At 41.7% G+C, this 20,745-nt stretch overlaps 5 protein-coding genes across 5 annotated transcripts in view; 2 read left to right on the forward strand and 3 right to left on the reverse strand.

Moving 5' to 3' along the window:
* Positions 1-7,365, forward strand: part of LOC115632398 — an 81,909-nt gene extending 74,544 nt beyond the window's left edge. Inside the window, exons 5-6 of the mRNA XM_030529532.1 lie at positions 5,260-5,646; positions 5,739-7,365. Coding sequence (XP_030385392.1) covers positions 5,260-5,646; positions 5,739-5,751 — 400 coding nt within the window. The 3' untranslated portion in view covers positions 5,752-7,365. The remainder of the gene's footprint in view (positions 1-5,259; positions 5,647-5,738) is intronic.
* LOC115632414 (protein diaphanous homolog 2) lies at positions 2,927-3,318 on the forward strand. The gene has a single exon (XM_030529555.1). It carries the CDS (start codon positions 3,004-3,006, stop codon positions 3,316-3,318), a length of 315 nt encoding a protein of 104 aa, XP_030385415.1. The 5' UTR covers positions 2,927-3,003.
* Positions 7,366-7,388: 23 nt separating the features above from the next.
* LOC115634226 lies at positions 7,389-9,239 on the reverse strand. Its single transcript, XM_030531821.1, has 4 exons — positions 8,888-9,239; positions 8,295-8,563; positions 7,830-8,229; positions 7,389-7,669 (listed from the first exon to the last, which is right to left on the reverse strand). The coding sequence occupies exons 1-4, from the start codon at positions 9,237-9,239 to the stop codon at positions 7,389-7,391; spliced, it is 1,302 nt and encodes a 433-aa protein (XP_030387681.1).
* Positions 9,240-9,501: 262 nt separating this feature from the next.
* Positions 9,502-11,317, reverse strand: LOC115634236. The gene is made up of 4 exons (XM_030531832.1): positions 11,286-11,317; positions 10,042-10,763; positions 9,707-9,985; positions 9,502-9,653 (listed from the first exon to the last, which is right to left on the reverse strand). Exons 1-4 carry the CDS (start codon positions 11,315-11,317, stop codon positions 9,574-9,576), a joined length of 1,113 nt encoding a protein of 370 aa, XP_030387692.1. The 3' UTR covers positions 9,502-9,573.
* A 6,418-nt stretch (positions 11,318-17,735) lies between these two features.
* LOC115633718 (adenosine deaminase 2) lies at positions 17,736-20,198 on the reverse strand. Its single transcript, XM_030531183.1, has 2 exons — positions 19,129-20,198; positions 17,736-18,520 (listed from the first exon to the last, which is right to left on the reverse strand). Exons 1-2 carry the CDS (start codon positions 20,140-20,142, stop codon positions 17,900-17,902), a joined length of 1,635 nt encoding a protein of 544 aa, XP_030387043.1. The 5' UTR covers positions 20,143-20,198; the 3' UTR covers positions 17,736-17,899.
* Between the last annotated feature and the right edge of the window lie 547 nt (positions 20,199-20,745).

Below are 20,745 nucleotides of genomic sequence, written 5' to 3' on the forward strand. Positions count from 1 at the left end.
GGTATTCGAACTCACGTAAAGGGTGTATAATTGCACATTTACATAGCAATTGCGTCTGTGTGAGTGTACGTATGCCTATGCGCATCAATTCGTGTCTGTGTAAGCATTTTCGCAGTCAACCAAACAGCAACATCAACAACAGCCGCGGGCAGCGCTGCAGCAGCGCTGCAGCAGCAAATATATTTATGGCTATAACTTCTTGGTAAATCGGTCTATCATAGTGAAACTTGGCATACGGACACATAATTACTAACTGGGGGTATTTGCAAAATTTTAGTTCGAAATTCCAAGAATTACGGGAGTTAGAGAAAATCGCATTTGCGGGGGAGAGGGGGGAGGGAGGGAAATTCCAAAATATACATTTTCTGCGTATTCACACAAGGCATCTTGGACTAAAATTTGGTGTGCCTAGGTCTTATAGTCTCCGAGATATAGGCGATTATACGAATGGAAAATCGGGAAAACCCCCATAGGGGGGAAGTGGGGGGGAAAATCAAAAAAATAAAACAAACTCGTATAGAATATACACATAACGCATCTTCGTGCAAAATTTGGTGTCTCTATCTCTTATAGTCTCTGAGATCCAGGTGTTCATACGGACGGACAGACGGACAGACGGACAGACGGACAGACAGACAGACAGGGCTAGATCGACTCGTCTTGTCACGCTGATCAATAATATATATACTTTGTGGGGTCTGCCACGCCTCCTTCTGCCTGTTACATTTTTCAGCTCCCGCAAACCTAATATACTCTTGTACATTTCATGTACAGAGTATAAAAAGGGTATATTAGGTTTGTGCAAAGTATGTAACATACAGAAGGAAGCATCTCCGACCCCATAAAGTATATATATTCTTGATCAGCATGACGAGAGAAATCGATCTAGACATGTCCGTCCGTCTGTCTGTCCGTCCGTCTGGATGAACGCAAGGATCTCAGAAACTATAAAAGCTAGAATAACCAAAGTTGGCATCCAGATTCTCCTAGGTCCGAATAAAGACGAGTTTATTTTATTTTTTTTAATTCCCCCCCCCCCCCCCTTCCCCCGCTACAGAATTTCGGCAATAGCGTCCACATTTCAAATGCTACCTAAACCAAACTTTGCACACATAATAATATATATAATTGTCTACTGTTGTATAACATTTTATTCAATTCGGTCAATTCTAAGAAAAGTTATTAGCGAAACAAATTCTGGCCAGTACAACCCCCCCAAACTGCAGCAACAAGTTCGCTCTTCTTCTTCCTCTTTTTGCTGCTGCTATGGGCGCATATAACTCAGTGACGGAAGTTTACCTGGGTACAGGGTATTACACTGTCGGGCTTGCTCGACTGTAGCGTTCTCTCTTGTTTTTCTATGAAAAGTTATTTTTTAAAACATCGATGCATCGATGTTTTTTTGCGATGCATCGACCATGCATCGATTTTTAATAAAGAGACATCGATGTACATCAACATCGATGTTTTCTCTTCGTTTTACATCCCCAATTCACGGATGCCTAAAGCATGCACAATCTATTGTTCGCGAACATTATTTAATAAAAACATTCAGCGCACGAGTTGGTGAATGCGGAAAAAAATATAGTAGTAGTCTTGATAGAAACCAAAAATGCGTATGGAAACAAAATTAGTAAATTTTCAATCTTTTATTGCAAAAATGTTTGTGATCTACCCACACATATTTTTCAAAAATGATGTTCGTGCAAACAATACCATTAGTTGTCGAATAGACGCACAAAATGTCGAACATAAAATTGATCGCCAATATTTTCACTAATGACGAACATTTCGTCGGACCGAACAAATTCGACGAGCAACTGCACGTGTGGATGGCCTGACCAGCAACATTTCAGATTGCCCTCGTATATCCGGAACTGTTTTGTATACTATACATATATCCGTATATCCGGCACTATCATTACAATATGTTTTAACTTTGGAGCTCTTAATTCAGTAAGTCAAAGCAGCATAGCTGCCTGCGTAGTGCACAATCTATGAAGTTGCCTCATAGCCTATTCTCGTCCACTAGCTATCTTATCGTTAATTTGAACAAATTTAATTTTAAGAAATATTTTACACTGATGGTGACGCAATGCTTAACACTGCCTATAAATCGATGCGGGCTACTGTGCTCTGTGCTAGTAAGTAATTAAACGCCGTGCGGAACAGATCAGAGTGTGTAATAAAAGTAAAGGTTATGACGCATCATCATAGTTCGACTACAACGATGATGGTGTCTACCCCGACACACCAGCACCATCACCATCTCCAAAGCCACCATCATCACCATCACCAAAGCCACCATCATCACCAACAAGGAGGTGCCAATCAGACCCAGCCAAATAGACCACAACCTCAGAAGCCTGTCGCACCACAGCCGCCTGTGCCACCAAAAGGGCCAATTACACCCACACCTGGAGTTCCAGTAACAAAAACAGACAACTCCGACGTCCAGATGCAAACGGCTTTAAATGTCGTACTATTGACAGGCATGCTGGCCTATGAAGAAGACGGTGGCAAGCGTAAGAGGCGCCGGCGGAGCTACCAAGTGAATGCCAAGGAGGAGGAGCAACGCAAGAGCAGCTGCATCATAGCATGACACGCCTGGGATTTCCTCTGCTGGAACATGAATCGGACGTCTATGAAAACACATGGAACATGGAAACAAAAGCCAACACACACACACTTAAGCACCCCTTTCGCAATCACTTGTGAGTCAGTGGGCGCTAAGCCCTCTTATCGTTGGAAACGAGTGCTTAGGTACGAGTGCTTTTCTATCTTATCACACAAATCAGTAAAGAAAAATCACCATCACCGAACCTTCCCCGAACCTAATCGATTACTAATTACCACGGGCTCGCTGAAGTACTGATAAGTGGCTTGCAATAAAATCAAAAATCACAACTCAATGACCAAAACGAGTTCGAGCCACTTGACAGTGTATAGTTCAGATCGGCAATACGGGAACCTACACGTAAATAATAATATAATAAAATAAAGATGCCGCCGCCCGGTGGACGACACGGTGGATACGGTCCTGGTCCAGCTCGCCCTCCGCCACCACGTGCCAACGTCAATGTGGGCATCAATATTGGAGGCCCGCCGCGGCCAGTGATTGGCTTTGCTCCGCCACCGCCGCCAGCACTTGTTATAGGTGGACCACCCCCACCTACTGTAGTAATTGGCGCTCCGCCACCGCCAGCTATGGTCATCAATGCACCACCTCCACGGCCCGCCGTCGTAGTGGGCGCCCAGCCCACAGCCACCGTATATGCGACTCCGCGCGATGAAATTTTCTGCTGTGTGATACTTTGAGGAAAATAGGGCTCCGTGCCCCTTATTTTGTATTAATCGAGTGTAGTTGTTGACTGTGAATAAATATAAATCGTTAAGTGCTTTCCAGAACCGACAACTGTCCCTTGTCTCTTGTGTCTTGTATCTTGTATTTTGCCAATCACATGACTGGGGCCTTACCCATCTTCACGAGGCGAGCGCTTTACTTCTAAATGCAAATTGCGCATAAAATCATATTCTACTACATTTGCATGTAACGGTAATTGCTGCAAACATGATCGAACCAAATTATCGCTAATAACTTCCACTCGCACAGATGCACAAGTAAACTGTTCGGGTGTATCTGTGTGTGTCTGTGTGTATCTTTGCGATGGTAAATTTCCTACTTTGTGAAGAAAAATGTTATAATTTCAATTTCTACATTTTGTTCATCACCCTGGACGGCTGTCCATGTAGTGGCGAAGCACTAGAACGTAGTGTCCACACACTACGCTAATATCGCAGCTAATTTTTTGCTTTTCGTTGGCTGCCCAGACCGATGTGGTCGATATGCCAATCGAAAGGAATTGAAAAACGCTTTCAGAATGATTAGTGACATTATTGAATTAATTTTTGAGTGTTCGTTTTAAAAACTAATCTTCATCAAAAGTAGACATATGAAATGTTTATTATGGCCAAGGGAACCCCCGAACACTAAAACGCACGATAGGAAATATCTTCGTTTCTTTTATGAGAGCATTATTGAAATGGAATATCTTTACGTGGCGTAGGAATGTTTAAAACATTCTGCACATTGTGAATATTGAATATTGAAATAATTAGATACATACTTATATATTTTCCCGTCTGACTAGTAGATTCTTACTATTGGAATTGAGCAGACGTAACATTCATTCAGACATAACATTTCTATGTTGATTATCTTTCGGCACAGGTTTATATCAGAAATGTTGTGAGTTGAAGTCTTACTTTCGCCACTACATTTCGCCACTCGTCAAGATGTTTTTTATATTGATTATATTTACTGGCAGTTACTGCTCTTGCTGCGACTTCAAAAGCAGTCAGTCCTTGTTGGTATTCCTTCTTCCGTCCCGCTCCCACACAATCCTGCACACACACATACATTCATATACACAACACGGACAGTGGGCCGAACTCCACAAGCTCATACACAGTAATGAACCAATCTATTAATATACACAGGTTAAAAAGAGAAATTATTGATATTGACAAAATGTTTTCTAATTGTAGGCTTAGTCTAAAATCAACGTATTGCAAATATCTTGAAAGAAACGCACTTAAGACTATTACTGGACTCGGAGCCATCATGAATACTTGTATTTCAAAAGTACATATATATTCGTGTACATGTAAATATATACATATATCTTAGAAGAAGTCGGTTATGATATACTTGTTTTTTGTGAACTGAAATGAAAACGTCTTCGGATTTTTTGCACCACTTTTGTGAGAGCGATCCATTGTCCGCCACGATATGCACGTTTTCAATATTTTTGCCAATTTACTTGGCATTTTGTAGGGACGTTGTCGTATTTTCCTCCATTTTCTTCTATCACTGCCTTAATATTTGCGCGATTTTGCACGACATACTCGTACGCGGCATGTGTATGCAAATAAACGAAAACTGCGGGAAACAAAACACGAAAGTCAGGAAGGCAGTCGAGGAAGGAAGCCAGGAAGGAAACGTCGGCGCAACACATGTTGTGGTATGTGTGTAGAACCAGGGGCGGGCGTGGGCCCAAATTTAAATTGAAATCGTCTACTGCTGACAACAAGAAATGAGCCCGAATAACAAACACCTTTTCGTATAATAGATGTACATACACGTACTTATACTTGTATAATGCATGAATCATCGAAAAAAGTGTTTATGTTCCTTTAAAAACTTGAATTCCAAGTCAGCTTAGATATGTACGTATATTGCCATAATTGTCGTTGCAGCTACAACAACAGTCAACAAGCTAGCAATGTGGTCCCCAAAAATGACAAACATGCGCTCATGCAGAGCATCGCCAACAGCTATAGGCGCTCGGATGCCCGTGGCGTATCTGGATCTGGAGTTGGGACTGGGGTCGGCTTCAACGCTACTGCCACGTATCCAGCGCGCAGAAGGACTGCACTGGGCACGAAGAGACGCCGCGATTGCCGCGTCAGCCACTGGTCCGAGTGGACGGCCTGCAGTAAAAGCTGCGGCATTGGTGAGATGTATCGATATCGGAAAGTCATTAAGCATGGCAAACGAGGCGGGCGACCCTGCCCGGCGCTGCAGGAGTCGAAGTGGTGCGGCAGTGAGCGGGCCTGTCAGGGGTCGCAGAGCTATTTTAATTGGTAAGTAACCAGGAGAAGCAATTTTAAAATATGCATAAGTCCCTCACCCACACACCCAAATACCGACAAACCCCACGCATTTGTGCTTCCAGGTCCGACACATGAACGCACAGCGTGCAGGAGGTCGAGAGGACGCCGAAGAGATGAGGGCGAAGGAACGAGGATGATATAAGTATAATTTTAATTTAAGGCGTAACAATTGCTTTTTGGAGATCCGTGAGAGCAGACCCGAATGAGATTTTAATTTAAATTTAGATTACGATGCGAAATTGATTTAAATACTCGTATGCGCATGCAGATAAAGCCAACAGAAATCAGCAAGAAAATTACAATGCATGTAAAAGAGAAGACTACAGACAATATTTAAAACCCAAACCAAAACATTTGGCTGACATACACGTAAAATTAAAACCAAATTTGAAGCGGCATTTTATCTAAATACGTGTATGTATGCACGTATTATAATTTGCTTACACATCACACTTGGCTTGGACTATGAAATGTGTTCGGGATGCGTAGAACAGTTCCCTTCGATTTCCAAATATCATTGAAAACTCATAGTCTGAGCAACAAGTATGCAAGTATTTAGCGATTTTATCAAAGAGCTAAGGAGTCATAAGTTTCATTTACTGTAAAAAGCAGGCACGATATTAGTAGGAATGTGCCACTGAATAGCACATAGTAACCAAAAACAACAACAAAAACAAAAAACCACAAAAGAAAACAATAGACGTACAAAGTAAGTCGCATCTGCTTTACATATGTATGTATGTATGTATGTAATGTTCATGTATGCCAGGGGAAGCAATAAAGTAACATACACGAACACAAACAAGGTAAGCCAAATGTAAACCAAATTATGAAAATACTTGAACTACAAAAGTGTAATGCAGCAGTTAAGCTAACATTAGATGTATAACATTAAAATAAGTTTATTAAAGTTACAAAACTATAATGGGGCAGAGAACAATTGGGTACAGTCCCGGTCAAGTCGAATTAAATGCATGTAGTTTAAAGGTACCTAAGAATCTAATATATATTGATAAAGAAAATCAAACCAGACAGCTACACAGTTTGAGGGAAACCCAGCCAGTCAACGACACTTTGATAGCCAATAATTGATGAGGGTATGGAGGCGGCAGCTTGATCAGCACTGCGAAAATAGTCCAAGGCCTAGCTTAGACAATTCATTTTCTACTTAAATACCAAAATGAACGTATCAATAAGTTTCTTAGGACCCATACCAAACATTATTTGTTTGTTTAAATGATTCATTACATTTTATTACATGTACTACTTATATTTTATAGACTTCTTGTGTCCGAAGTTTTTGTTTATATCTACTATATGACTACAAAAAAAAAGAAGGTTAACTTTCATGCATTCGAGAAGGTACTCGTATCAAAATATATTGGCAAGTAGGTTCTTTAATTTTTTAATAATTTAAGATGCCCCTGCAAGGCTTTGAGATCAACAAAAAAAAGGTGTAAAATAATGAAATGCCAGCGTTTAAAACATAAAACAATAAACACATGAACCAGATTATTGCAAATCATAGCATTGAATACAAATTAGACATAATACTTTATGTATGTATCATGTAACACAAAAACCAAAAATAAGAAAAAGAAAACAACCAATGCAGACAAACACGTGCATAAGAATTTTTGTAAAATGAACGAACAAGTAATAAACTACGCATAAAACTGTAGAAAATGAGAGCCCCGTATTAAGCAAGTTGCTCAGTTATTTAATTCTCTAGCCTTCTTCTGCTTTCTAATATCACGATTGCGCACTATGGTCGGCAAAGCTAAAAGCAGGCCGCCCGCTATCATTATGCAGGATCCGGAAAAAGCAAACGCTATTGTATAGCCACCGGTTTGCTCTATAAGCACGCCACCACTCGTCGTGCCAATGAACACTCCAAGGCCCATGGCCAGCGCGGAAATTCCAAAGGCATTGGTAAGCTTGGCCAGACCCAGGTACCGGACGTATATGAGTGCTCGCAGCGTGGCAAAAACGGCTGTAAAGAGGGAAGTGCTTAGACAGATCAGGTTCTGATATCTGGTGAATGGCCTCACCTGGTGCAACTCCATAGCATATGCCATATAGAATTTGAAACCAAAACAAATCTCTTCCGAAAAAGGCGCTGAAAAAAACGATCAAGCCCCCAAAGAACATACCTCCGCCGCACACATAAGTCGTCCATGTACGCAGCTTGTAGGCCAGAAAGCCGCATGCAATGCGGACCAAGAAGTTGGTGACCCCTATCGCTGGTCCGATCAGAAAGGCTTGGTTACTCGGGATGGTCGCACGTGCCCGAGAGTACACAAACGGTATGTTGAATCCCATAGGGTACAGGAAGGCGGACAAAAGTAGCAACCTGAATTCAAAATGCTTCAACAGATGAAAGTCGAAAAGGCGATTAAATGCGCGCGCAATCTTTGTTTTCAGCCAGTGCTGACGCAGCTCCTCCTTCTTATGTCGACGGCCTTCGGCAGGATGGCCAGGTGTGCGCGTCTTACTGGTAGTTGGTGAGTCATAATCTTGTATGTGATGTAACCCGTAAGCAACTCTTTGCATCTACAAGAAATACATTTTCAGAGATAGGTAAGTATGTGGCTTTATAAGTTAAAAACTCTACTCACTTGCTTCTCGGAACCCACAAGCTCCAAAGGCTTTCCTTCGAGCTGCTGTTTCTGCTGGGCTTCCTCATAGTCCGCTGGTCCGGTATAAAATAGGTCCTCGCGCTGTATGGGATCGGTACGTATTATATACTTTCTCTCTGAAAGGGAAGTTTCACTTCGATGCAAGGCAATCTCTTCCTTTTTCTGAGGCTTTTCACGTGCAAAGCACGGCGAAATACACTTGGCAATGCGGCGCAGTCGACTAGGCTTCTTTTCCGGATGATAGTGCACTGTGTGGGAGACAGAGAACTTAATAAGAGAACTACCTCGGAGAGCTTCCCCGAAAGGACCGGCTATATAACTGCTTGTGGATATCTTAGAAAAGGAATGGCTCCTATAAATAGAATGCCTTTAAACACTATGATTTATCTACCAAAGACTCGTATACTTGTATATTATAGATAGTTAAAACAATAAAAGTGCTATTTCTGAATTGTTTATTCTGGTTGTGAAATTAGATATGTAGCTATATTATGTTGTGAAGAGCCCTGGTCTGACTTCTATCCTGCAGCTTAGGTCTTATGATACTTGGTATAAAATATATGTGAGCCTACCAAGAATGTGAGATGCTTTTGAGGATGTGTCGTCACGTAGAAAGTTATGGACGTAGAAATTGCCGTAATATTCGTCGGATGAGCTGCCCGGTAAGGGCTCAGTCTTTGCCACAACGCCGATAGGTGTGGGTGAAACCTCTAAATAAGCTATCCCAATAAAAAATACAAATATAAGCAGCGCCACTTGCACACGCATCGTATTGCGCCAATCAATCACCGGAACAAGTGCGGTATTCAGTAAGGAGATGATGAGCATGCCAGCGCCAGCACCGGAGCATGAGAAACCGCTGGCAATGGGTCGATAGCGCTCGAAATAAAAGCCAATGATAAGTTGCGAGCTTGTCCAGATCATACTCAGTCCAGGACCAGCTGTAAAACTGCAGAATTTGTAGCGCTTCTATACAGGACTACTAAGATTGCTATACCTACCAATGGCACTATAGAACAAAATCATAAGGGGCAGATTCGGGCTGAAGGTAGCTGCTAAAATGGCAACCGAAGAAATAACTACCCCACATATACATACAGGCCGGAATCCATAGCTGTTGATGAAGGCGCTCGATATAGCCCCGCCTGTGAAGTAGCATCCAATCTGAATGGAGCCCACAAGCACTACTGAGGAGTTGCTGGCGTTGAAATCTTTCCTGATGTAAGGCAACAAAATACCAATCGAGAAGATAATACCATCAACAATGAGTTGGGCCAGAAACGAGAGTATTAAAATGACCCAGCCGTAACCTCCATCCGGCGGTATTACCATGTAGATCTGGGGACGTTTAATTGGAACCATGGCTAGCTACAGTTACTCATGTCACTCACTTACAAAGGCCAAGCCGGAGGCCAGACTATGGCCCGCCAACTCAACATGTGCATGTTCATTTGAACCATTGCCGTTGGAGTCAAGACTCAAGGATTCACTGCTTGTGAAGAGTATGCTGCTCGAATCCGTGTTCCTGATCATGTCGGTGACATCGGAGGGCGCCATATCCGTCTCCATGGCATTAAATGTCAAAAGAGACATTTGCGAGCGGGTGAAGGCGCTGTAAGGCTCGTTGGCCGATTCATCGGAGTCATCAACAAGTGGTGTCTTTGGCGGTCCTGAGTAGTAACTTCAAGTTGGTAACAGAAAATTGAAATCATGATACAAGACTTACTCTTCTTAAGCACCTTTACTGTTTTGGTTGTGATAGGTGGTTCACGATCATATTCTCCGGTGGTACTAGATAGTGATTCTGGTGCAAGATCTATAGGACTATCAGGATCTTTGTCAGCTTGCGCCAACAGGGGTTTTGCTTCGGTAAAAGTTACGTGAGGGTCTTTCCGTTTAGGCCACGGGTCCGTTTCCGTCTGTGCGTCCACTCGGGGTGCCTTAGTGCGAGGTGGTTTGGTGGCTTTTACGCTCGTCTGTTGCTCATCTATTTCATTCCCCGGCGTTTCCTGCTCTTGCGGCAGTTGCTCTTCTGCTACCTGCTCTCTAGCCTCATCCTTTTCAGGCGCCTCTTCTGCCACAGCCTGTCCTTGAACCGTCTGCCCTCGGTCTCCTTGTTCCTCCGGCGATTCTTTGTGTGGCGCCTGATTCTCTGGATCCTGTTCCTTTGATACCCGCTCCTCTTGGGTCTCTTGCTCTGCCACTTGTTCAAGTGGAGCATGTTCCTCTGACGCCTGATGAAGGCCCATTTCTGTTTCACGTACTTCACGCTCCCAATCCTCATCAGTTTCTGGTGTTTGCCCCACATAGTCTTGTGTCTGTGGACGCGTTGCTGCTGCCCACTCAGCATCAGTGCCGGGAGTTTGAAGGCCAACAGTTGTGCGATTGCCACTAGTGCTTGTCCCATCGAGTTCTGCATTATTTGTAGCATCCAGTTGCGACTTTGTGCTGCAAGGTTTTGAATAGTGGTTGAGTTCAACCACATCCTGGTACTTCCAACAAACACTTACCTACCCTTAGTATGTTCTCTGCTCATTTTTCAACTAAAGCTACGACCCGTTTCTCTGACATTTTTTTCAAATTCTTTACGAGGAACAGGATACTATTGTCTGTAATGTCAAAGCTGATGTTTTCGGCATCCGATGTGGACAGCAGCACGAGGCCAGTGCCTCTCTGATTCCAGCCACCACATCTCCCGATGCCGCTGTCTGAATGTCAATGGCAACGCATGAACTTTGAGATAGTCCCAGTAGTACCACGACATTTCCCCAATACCAATGCAGGCGCATACTATGTACGTGGCTTGCATTGACATCAACTAGCAACTGCCGGTAGACATCAGACCTGCTTCCGAGCAGCGCGCAACGGGCAACGGGCAACGGGCGCTGCATCTGCACCGCTTTAGCAGTATACGTGCTGTCAGCCAAAAATGTCGCTGGCAATATGAGAAATTCCCGTCTCCAACCTTACCATAGCTCCAAACCACGCCGGTAGCTGGGCATTAGTTGATATCTTGTTGGTTGCTGTACAGACTGCCATGACCGAGAGGGACGCCTACGAGCTCAGACGAACGCAACGTGCGTGTAAAACTCACCCACATCGAAACATCGAGGTACTCGTGCTCGTCCATCCAACCACATCCGAGCACATCTATTCCATACCCACTGTTTATTTTTTGGCGCAGCAAAATTGCATCTGTGCAATTTCATTGATTGCAAGTAAATGAAATCATTGCGGGGGCACAGAGACCTGCAGGTTCACTCGCAGTCGCAGTCGCAGTTGCAGCCACTGTCGCTGCTTGCCTCGCGATGACGGGAGAAGGGTTTGTGCTTTATGGCTGCAGTTTTGCTTTAAGGGAACGCCAAATAGCAGCAGGAACGATAAGCACTTAAGTTGATGCAGCTAACGAAATATGCACAGGAAACGAATAAGCTTAAGTCTATGCAGTGGACGGCAATGATCTGAATACATTTGTGGCCGACTTGTGCAGAATAAAGACACTCACCATGTTCTAGTCTGATTCTAACTAATGGATTTAAGAAACAGTTTCCTTTACCGATATATCTATAGGGGTCACACAGGGACGTGTGGATCAGTTTATTGGTCGTAATCATGCCGAGTGCTCTATTTTATTACAACATCTATTCTACTATACTTGTACTTTCAACTAGAAATTGCAAAGAAATCTACTTAAGTGTACGTAAGTCAAACCAAATTAAGATCTGTGATCTGCGTTTATATTACAACTAAACAATTGTTATTATTCTGCAGCAGCAAAATAAAAAATATAACTTCACTCATTGCGTTATCACTAGAGTATCCGGTTTGGTTTCAAGCGTTACTAGAAATAGATACGTAATATATTAATCATCAATCCAATCAATCCCTTTATTTCTATATACAATATGATTATATGTACCGATCGTGAGCAAAGTCTCGGTACAGCGTGCACAAAGTTGTGAATAATTGTTAATTTGAACAAATTATGCAGTTTGAAACGCATGGGTATTGTCTATATTGCTTTATCAATGGTTTTTTACTAATCGAACACATTAAATGCTATTAAATATGACCGTTTTGTGCGGCCTGTGGCTGATGAGAAGATCCCATCTTAAATACAGGATAGTCTCAACATGGATGGGAATCATTTATGTGACACCCTAAATGGCTAAGTAATATATAATAATCTTTGATGTGAAATAGAGGCAGCCAAGCACCTCTGTGAGTGCTTATTCGGTCAACAAAAAAACTTATCTTTTCAAATGTTTAGGACATCGGATGCTTTATTCAGTTTCCGGTTTAAAGCCAACTAAATATGCCCTGTTGCTCACTGTGCTCACTTTTTGGGTCTGTCATAACGGAAAAGATTTAAATGGCTTTTGTGCTGTTTGTTTTGTAGTGCAACAATCGTCAGTTAACTTGCAACGCTGGGCGGGCTTTAACGGAAGCTGCTGCTACTGTTGCTGCCACCGTGACTGGTGCGCCAAAACAATAAAAACGACATGAAAGCCTTGCAGAACAACTTTTTGCTCACTCCATCCCTCTACTTGCTGGCCGAAAAACAAGCTCATGTATTTTTTGTGCACAAGTAAAATGCAAACAAAATAGAGCACAAGAGCAAAAAATCCAATAAGTATACGCGCCATTGTACCTTGCAGCTACGGACTACGGCGGCCAGTTTTCGCTTTTACGCCGATTTTTTAACGCGCCCTCCCCCTCTCCACTTCAGCAGTGCATGCATGAGTGTTCGGGTGCTGATGGTGGTGCTCCCATAAAATTGGGTCAATTGCTGTTAACAATTTAACGGCGCAATTTTTGGGCCGTTTCGATTTCAAGGCACCGAGTGGTGAAAAAAAGGTGAATAAATACGGTACGTACGGCACAAAGCCTTTTGAAAAAACTATTTCGCATAGAGTTGTTGTGCTGAACAAAAAACGGCATGAAAAACGTACAAAATCGCGATGGCACTCAGTGCCTGGCTAGCCTGTGGCTGATTCGCCTGGGCACCGGCCAAGCAATTGGGCAGCTGGTAAGCTGAAGTGGCCCCAGAAGCTCAGAGACTGCAATGCCGCGCTCGCTAATTAATTACTGCACTTGGTTTTGCTTATTAACAATGCATTTTAATATTTAAGCTTTTGAGTTTAAGTTTACATACGAGTATACTTGTATAAGGTTTTATTTATATGTACTATTTTATTTTAGTCATCAAATAAAATTAATAAATAAATTAAATTAAATTAATAAATTTAGTCATAAATTTAAATTATAATAATAATAAGGAATCCGTCTTGATGCTCTTCGACAGGTATGCCCAAATAACAGCACAAAGTAGGCAGGGACTACATATATTAAACTAAGCAATAATTGCAATAAATTGAAATAAAATTGTATACATACAAAAGTTAAAAACATCTGAAAAATATAATAATAACATATTGCGTAACTGAAATAATTTAAAGTAATTATAGTATAAAGAAAATGACAAATACAAATTCTGCAATGAAATTAATGTTATAAGCAAAATGAGAAGAAATCGCTCTATAACCATTAGAAACGTAGTGTGCTCCTAACATGCTTGCATATGTATATAGTATATACCATTTACTCGTATGTCTAAATAGAGCCTTAATTTTATAGCCATAATATGGTAAATTATTTTTTTAAGTTTATGTGCAACTTAAGTAAGACAATCGAAATAGCTCCTATCAAAAAGCATATCCAGTTGAAAGTGAACGCAATTTACTTATTTTTTATTTTTATTTATTTATTTATACTTACACTAACTATTAATTATTCTCCATAGGTCACGCAATTTTGGAATTTTCATGATAGATTATTTGTAAAGAAAGCTACTTAAGTAATTGTGATCCGAAAAAAATTACCTTTTTCCGATTAAAATCCGAAACTCAATACTGGATCAATTAATATTCCGGCATTCCAATATTTTCACTGCATTAATATGTGCATTTATAAAGCTAAGAATTAGATATCAAAGCATTTCTCGCATGCAAATAAGTTCATTTTAAGCTCCGTTTATGACCAAATTGAGTATGTGTATGTGTGTGTGTGTTTGTTTGTGTAGCCCCAAATCCATGCATCCTTTGTGTAATTGACACCCACGCACAGACAGACACACATGCATCCATACATACATGGACCATCATATTAACATAACACGCAAGCTCAACTGGGGAAACGTTAGACATTCCCCATTGGCTGCTGGCGCCCGTGCGTCCCAATATTCCTACTTCGTCTAAAGGTCCGTGATTGCCGGCACTGCAACAATGGCAGCAACAAAATTCCAGTCTGTCTACATATTTGCGACTTTGATCATTTGAAACTTTGCCATATCATCATCACGTTGCTGTCTGCGTCGCCTGGCAGACAAGCCAAAGGTCCCAGCGGCGTTCCGGGAACTGGAACGGAACTACTGCCTGGGTAAGCAGCCAAATAATAATTTTTTTTTTGCATTAGAAGAGTGTTAATAATAAATGAGAAGTCCTTAAAACAACTTCAATTACAAGGAGAATAGATCATTAATTAGTGGTTCCAAATATAAAATCAATTTTTAAACACCCCATTACCTGTAAGGATCATGTTGCAAAAGTATATTTCCGGAAGCATAACGAAATCCATCTCTGGTATTGAGATCACAGAATAATCAAAGGAGTTTGTGGATTTAACTGTCCTCCTCAGTCAATATACACACACGACATGTGGGTTCGAGCATATGGTCCACAATCCAATTCGAACTTAATTGTATGCGGTGCTTTTTTCTGGAGATCCTCATACGAATAGCGAAAAAGTTCGTTCCAAACTAGTTCTAAACTTAAGCCGCAGGGAAAGGCATGTGCACACAAACACATACACACAACAAAAACGAAAAAAGCGGATGAGCATCCGGAACAAGCAGGATGATTCCCCCCTCCCCCACCACCTGTTCGCACCCGGTCTCAACTTAGTGTGCAGAAATCTAATCATCATCAGTGCACAGTCCAGTGGAACATATTGACCAGCGTTGTTTTTTACCCACTCCATGCGCGTCGTGATCAATTTATGTACATTATTTGTCGCACATGTCCAGGCTGCATGTTGGGCTTCTCGCTTCTGCAGCAGTCGTGTTTGCAAACTCCTCCTGCGCATCCTGAAATGTCATTTGTATGCAAACGAACTCGTCTATGCCATGGCAATGATTTTTACTGCCAAAGCAAAGACATCAAATGTATTTGAGATTTATTGCATAAATTTTGCCGCTGCGAAAAATATGAACGATACTGCGGCACTTTAAAGTTTCTGCGCACATCCCACCACAACCAAACATCCATGTTGCAGTTCCTGGTCACTCGGTTTTGTTGTTTACTTGCCCCATTCCCCTTATCCCATCCCCTGTGTGCTTCATTCTGCTGTGGTTAGGTGCATTTGACTTTAAGCCATTGTTTACTGCAGCAGTTGCTTGGTTTCGGTCAGTCTCTAGTGCCTTGGGATAGTTTCGGTCTCCCGCTCTTGGTCGCACATGGCGCACGCCAAGTGCAAGTTTTGCCGAACGCAGGCACAGAAGCTCGAGTTTGTCTGTCCGCTGAACTCGATCCTACACAGCTTCCAATGGCAAACAATTTTAATAACAGTATGGGTGTGAAAATAATTTTGTGCTTATCAGAGACTTAGAGCTCCGGGGCAACATGGTGTATGGGTGTCCATATTCTGCACACGCCAATACACACACACACACGCACACTGCCGAGCACGCATTCTCGTCGTTTGCAAATTTGCATATTTGATTATTTTATTTCACATTTTAAAGCCAATTTATATTCATGAATTTCTAAATTAGCCAATGTGCCTACCCTGAGTGAAAGACGAGATGGCGGCATCAGCGCGGACGGGGCAGTAGCGGCGGTGCTGACTTCATAAATGTTTTGGCATCATTAAAAGTTTGGCCATTAAAATGCAATGCATGTGTCGGAAATTTCGCAAAACCCAAAGCAAGTTGGCAGTCCCAAAAAATCGCATGCTTGATGCTTGCTTGCACAACATCAATTACGCAGTGGCTGTCAAACTGTAAATGACTTGCTCGCAATCCAACCATCAAACATTACTGAAGCATTGTCGTTGTTATTGTTGTTGTAGTTGTTGTTTCTGCCACGCTTGAATTGGTTGTAGTGCATAGCAGATTTTTTAGTTGCCACTTCCATGTCATGCTCTACTTAAGCGCAACAATTAAAGGGAATCTCGCAGACACAGACACACACACAAACATACTCTTACACATGCACATACACATACATAGAAGCCGCCTTATCAAACTGTCACTTGATAAATGGCAGGCACAAACTTTCTCGATAATTGTAGCCAAGTTTTTGTTGGTTGTACAGAAAGTGAAAAAAGTAGAGGTGGAAAGACTGGAACTACTCACAAATTTGCGGCTGTCAATGCCGGAGATCTGCGTGTTCTGCGGGCAAAGTTAAACATATAATAAAGTTTTTAATTATAAGCAAAGGCTGCGGAAAAAGTTTATTTTCTTGTGAAACATTAAGTTGCTGGATCGCAATCAAGTTGCGGACTAGGACGAGGTCAACTTACTCGTAAGTGACAGCGAATACGACAAAGACGACGACGACTCCCAGCCAGGGAGGGGGGCCATGTGTGGAACCTTATCTCGTGTGCATGGAAGCCAATGAAATTACTGCCGGCAGCGTTGGACTCCCTCAAACGGAAGGATTAAAGTCAGCGAGATGTGGGCATTCGTGTCGTGAGGGTGTGTTTGTCACATATACATGTACTTGTGCATCCATCTATCACGTAGAGTGCAATAGAAAAGTTGGGCGTCAAGTCTTATTGGTTTGCTGGTGATAATACAAGTAAAACCGAAGGACTTAATAATTAGTGGTGCCGGAAGAAAAGATGCGCATGTTGCCTTAACTATTCTCCATATTTTTAAGGAAGCGTTAGCTTTTGAATTTTGTTTAGAACATACAATTGATTCAATTGCATAAACTAAAAATCTGTGTATTTATATAAAGTAGTTTGTCCTGACTAAGTAGCTGACTAATTGCTGATCAACGCATTTGAAAAAACTTCATTTCAACAACAGCTACTCGAGAGAAGCATCTCTTCGATGGATCAATTAGAGATTCTAAGCTGATCCCATGTTACAACGGTTTGGTGTTGATAAGCAGATGTGTTTGACAAAAACGCAAAGCGTTCTAATTGTTTTTTAACGTGAAGTTATCTTAAATCATGAATAAATTAATCTGAAAACTGAAATCAATTCAAATAATAAGTAAATACATTTTTCATAATGAGCAAATTTGAATACTGCAAATGGCATGCCAGAAATATCATTTACTAAGTAAGGAGGAAGTTAGTTTACAAAAATTATTTTATATAAAAAATAACAAAAAATCGGAAGAAAGGCAATACTTTAAAAAATAGCGAAGAAAATCGCTGCATGACTTGTTTTATTCAATACAGTTGTTAGCAGAAAAAATAATTGATGTGGCTTAGTTGAATTTACGGAAGACTTTCGACCATTGTCCCGTTTAAGATACAGCCTACAGATTGGTAGCAAACACGATTTTCCACCTCTATTTAACACTCTCCTTGTGCTCTGAGCCCTCGTTTTTCACGATATCATCTATCCATTTGTTCCACATCTCCTTCCATTTAAGAAAAGCGATTGACTTTTCCTCGTCCGATAGTGTGCTATATGCAATCGAGTTCTTCGCCACTCTTTTTAAGAACTTCAGGTCTGCATTAATCGGGGCGATACCTAGAAATGCCATATACATGTCATGCGACAGCGGTGCTGCATGCCAATAGGACGGACTGCCCGAAGATATGATAATGGGCACGTTGCGAGCATACAGCAAAGAGGCTGGGTGGGACCGAATGTCCTGGCCCAGCTGCAAGACTTGATTCGAAATGGGACACACCTCAATGCAAATATCCAGATATTTTGCCAGTGCCATAATGAGTGGATGCTTTGTGACTGCATATCCATGACCAATGCGCTTTGTTCCTAACAGCACCGCATCAACGAGGTTAGCGTCCACCTCAGAGCCAGACCAATTGGTTTGACCGGCGTGGAAATAGAACTTTACTCTAGTGGGCATCTTTACAAGTTCCTCAACAAAGTCTACCAAAGGTAGTCCCACATCCTCTTGGCCAACTAAATCAAAGCCAACCAATACATCGGGAAATTGTTCCTGGAAAAGATAATGATTCGTGTATCATTGCCTACATATGTATTTTATACATTGAAAAAATGAACTCCTTAAACATGATCTACAAGTATCATATCAATAATTCGACCTTGATAAACCCTTAAAACATTTGTAAAATCCAATGCGGTAAAAGATCATTTTAGTGTGGTTTCCATGCTTTTAGAAACAGAGCTTATATAACTAAAACAGACGGAGATACCGTGATAAGCTTAAAAGTTGTCTTCATATGCGTCGAAGCTTTATACCCTTCTTTGAGCCATACAACAAAATTTGTATTCTCTCCTGGTCCTTGTCAGCGAGCCTCTGCCCTATAATATTACATAATCTGACACGGGAAAGCATTTTTAGGTGTATGGGTAAATCATATTTTCTCTATGTGACAACTGTGGGTGGAGTAGTGATTCAAATATATAGATGGACAGACGGGCGGACGGAAAGACTGGCTTTGCGATTTGAATTTATCTCATTATGCTGCTCATATATCTACACATGAGATGAGGTTTTCAAAGTTTCGGTTCGCAAAGTTTCGGGAAAGAATTATATGAATTATGCGATAGAATGATCTTTCATGTAAATCTATAAAAACTTACATTTAATTCAGAACAGGTCTTAACATACTTCGCAACGCCGGCGCGATCGACATTGCGTAAGGGAGCGTAAATGAGTTTCGCTCCTATAAAATTCGGATGATCCTTCACAAACTTATTTATTTGGTCTTTATAGATCTGCACTGTCTCACTAACGGGGAGCAGCGTCCCGTCTAGGCAGTAAAGTTGCGGCAATAGCGTTCGCACTTCCATGTACTGCACATTATCGGCTAGAAACTCCTTCATCGCATTATAGAAGTATTCGCCCCATATAGGGGCATACTGCACCAGGCCATCGACAAGGTCAAAAATGTGCATAAAATGCCGCCAGGCCTCATTATTGGAACTAAAGCTTCCCAGGGGGTACATGCTGAACCGGCGGTTCAAGTATTTACGCACATTCTCATCCCCGCGCCGCTCTCTCAGAGCTTCCATGGGCTCCCAGTTACACTCCCTATATGCCTTAATGGTGGGCTTCTCCTTGGAGAAACGGAAGGCGACGACCTTACAGCCCTCTTTTCTGGTACAAACCCACAAGTTTTCCCGGTATGTCAGCTGAATGAGGTACTCCGTGCTGCACATCGAGGTATCATGCGTAGTCAAGGCGCCGCCTTTTGGCATTTTGGCGAGTATTTTGAAGAGGGCCGACTCGTTTATTTTCGGTAAAGCCTGGAAGATGTGATAGCCGGGCGCAAATTTTTCCGGATCTAGTATGCCCGTGCTGTATTCGGCCTTCTTTGCCTTCATTATTATCTGATTGGCTTTGTGCTCCTGTGCAGTGAGTTCTATGAAGCTGCCAACCGCTGTCGATCGTGAAAAAGTTTTCGCGATCTTACGCAACTTCTTGTACGCCTCAGGAGAGGACTTACGCAAATGGTAGTCCATAGATGGCGTCCAAGTAATATCTGATTGGATCAGGCCTGGGTCACTGCATTTTGTTTCAGAGTATTTACAAAAAAATTGGCAAATGCATTTCGGCAAACTCCGGCAAAGGGGGCGCCGCATTAGCTGACACATTGTGGCTCCTGGTGCGATATTTTGGTCTTCTCACTGCATATTTTTTAAAATCGAATTTTGTAAAATTTTGACAATGTATTCTGAAATCGAAATCTAGTTTGATATATAAAGGAACTTTGCAATTTTTTTTTTTAATTCGTCAATTGTAGATGGTGCTCCAGAATTGAAAGGTAGGCGAAGACTGATGAAAGATGAATCCTTAAAGAAATTATTATACTCGTATCGAAGGGACTTAGTAGAATAATAATATACAGGGTGCGCCATCTTTTATGTCGGTATGCAAACATTGAATATCCTTGAAAATAAACAACCGATTTTCAAGTATGAGATATTTTTATTTAATTTGGTTCTGTACAATTTCTTGAACTGAGGTTTTCAACACTGGTCTACTCAAATCAATCGGTTCACTAATGACAAAGTTACTCAATATTTACATACCGCCATAAAAGATGGCGCACCCTTTACGCGTAGTGCAAAAGTGGAATAGGTTTGTACAAAGTATGTAACAGGCAGAAGGAGGCATCTCAAGGCAAATATATTCGTCTGTCTGTCTGGGTGAATGAATATCCAGACAGCCCGCTACACAATTGAGTACCGTCCACA

The sequence above is a fragment of the Scaptodrosophila lebanonensis genome, unplaced genomic scaffold (assembly GCF_003285725.1).
Source record: "Scaptodrosophila lebanonensis strain 11010-0011.00,11010-0021.00 unplaced genomic scaffold, SlebRS2 tig00000001-arrow-pilon, whole genome shotgun sequence".
Taxonomy (NCBI): domain Eukaryota; kingdom Metazoa; phylum Arthropoda; class Insecta; order Diptera; family Drosophilidae; genus Scaptodrosophila; species Scaptodrosophila lebanonensis.

Coding starts and splice junctions, on each gene's coding strand:
- LOC115634236 (XM_030531832.1), bottom strand. CDS start 11,317: ATGCCCAGCTACCGGCGTGGTTTGGAGCTATG. Junction 9,986..10,041: donor AGTAAAGGTGCTTAAGAAGA/GTAAGTCTTGTA, acceptor GTTACTACTCAG/GACCGCCAAAGACACCACTT. Junction 9,654..9,706: donor CTCCGGCTTGGCCTTTGTAA/GTGAGTGACATG, acceptor AAACGTCCCCAG/ATCTACATGGTAATACCGCC.
- LOC115633718 (XM_030531183.1), bottom strand. CDS start 20,142: ATGTGTCAGCTAATGCGGCGCCCCCTTTGCCGGAGTTTGCCGAAATGC. Junction 18,521..19,128: donor AGACCTGTTCTGAATTAAAT/GTAAGTTTTTAT, acceptor TATCTTTTCCAG/GAACAATTTCCCGATGTATT.
- LOC115634226 (XM_030531821.1), bottom strand. CDS start 9,239: ATGATCTGGACAAGCTCGCAACTTATCATTGGCTTTTATTTCGAGCGC. Junction 8,230..8,294: donor TTGTGGGTTCCGAGAAGCAA/GTGAGTAGAGTT, acceptor TATTTCTTGTAG/ATGCAAAGAGTTGCTTACGG. Junction 7,670..7,829: donor GACTTATGTGTGCGGCGGAG/GTATGTTCTTTG, acceptor CCCTCTTTACAG/CCGTTTTTGCCACGCTGCGA.
- LOC115632414 (XM_030529555.1), top strand. CDS start 3,004: ATGCCGCCGCCCGGTGGACGACACGGTGGATACGGTCCTGGTCCAGCT.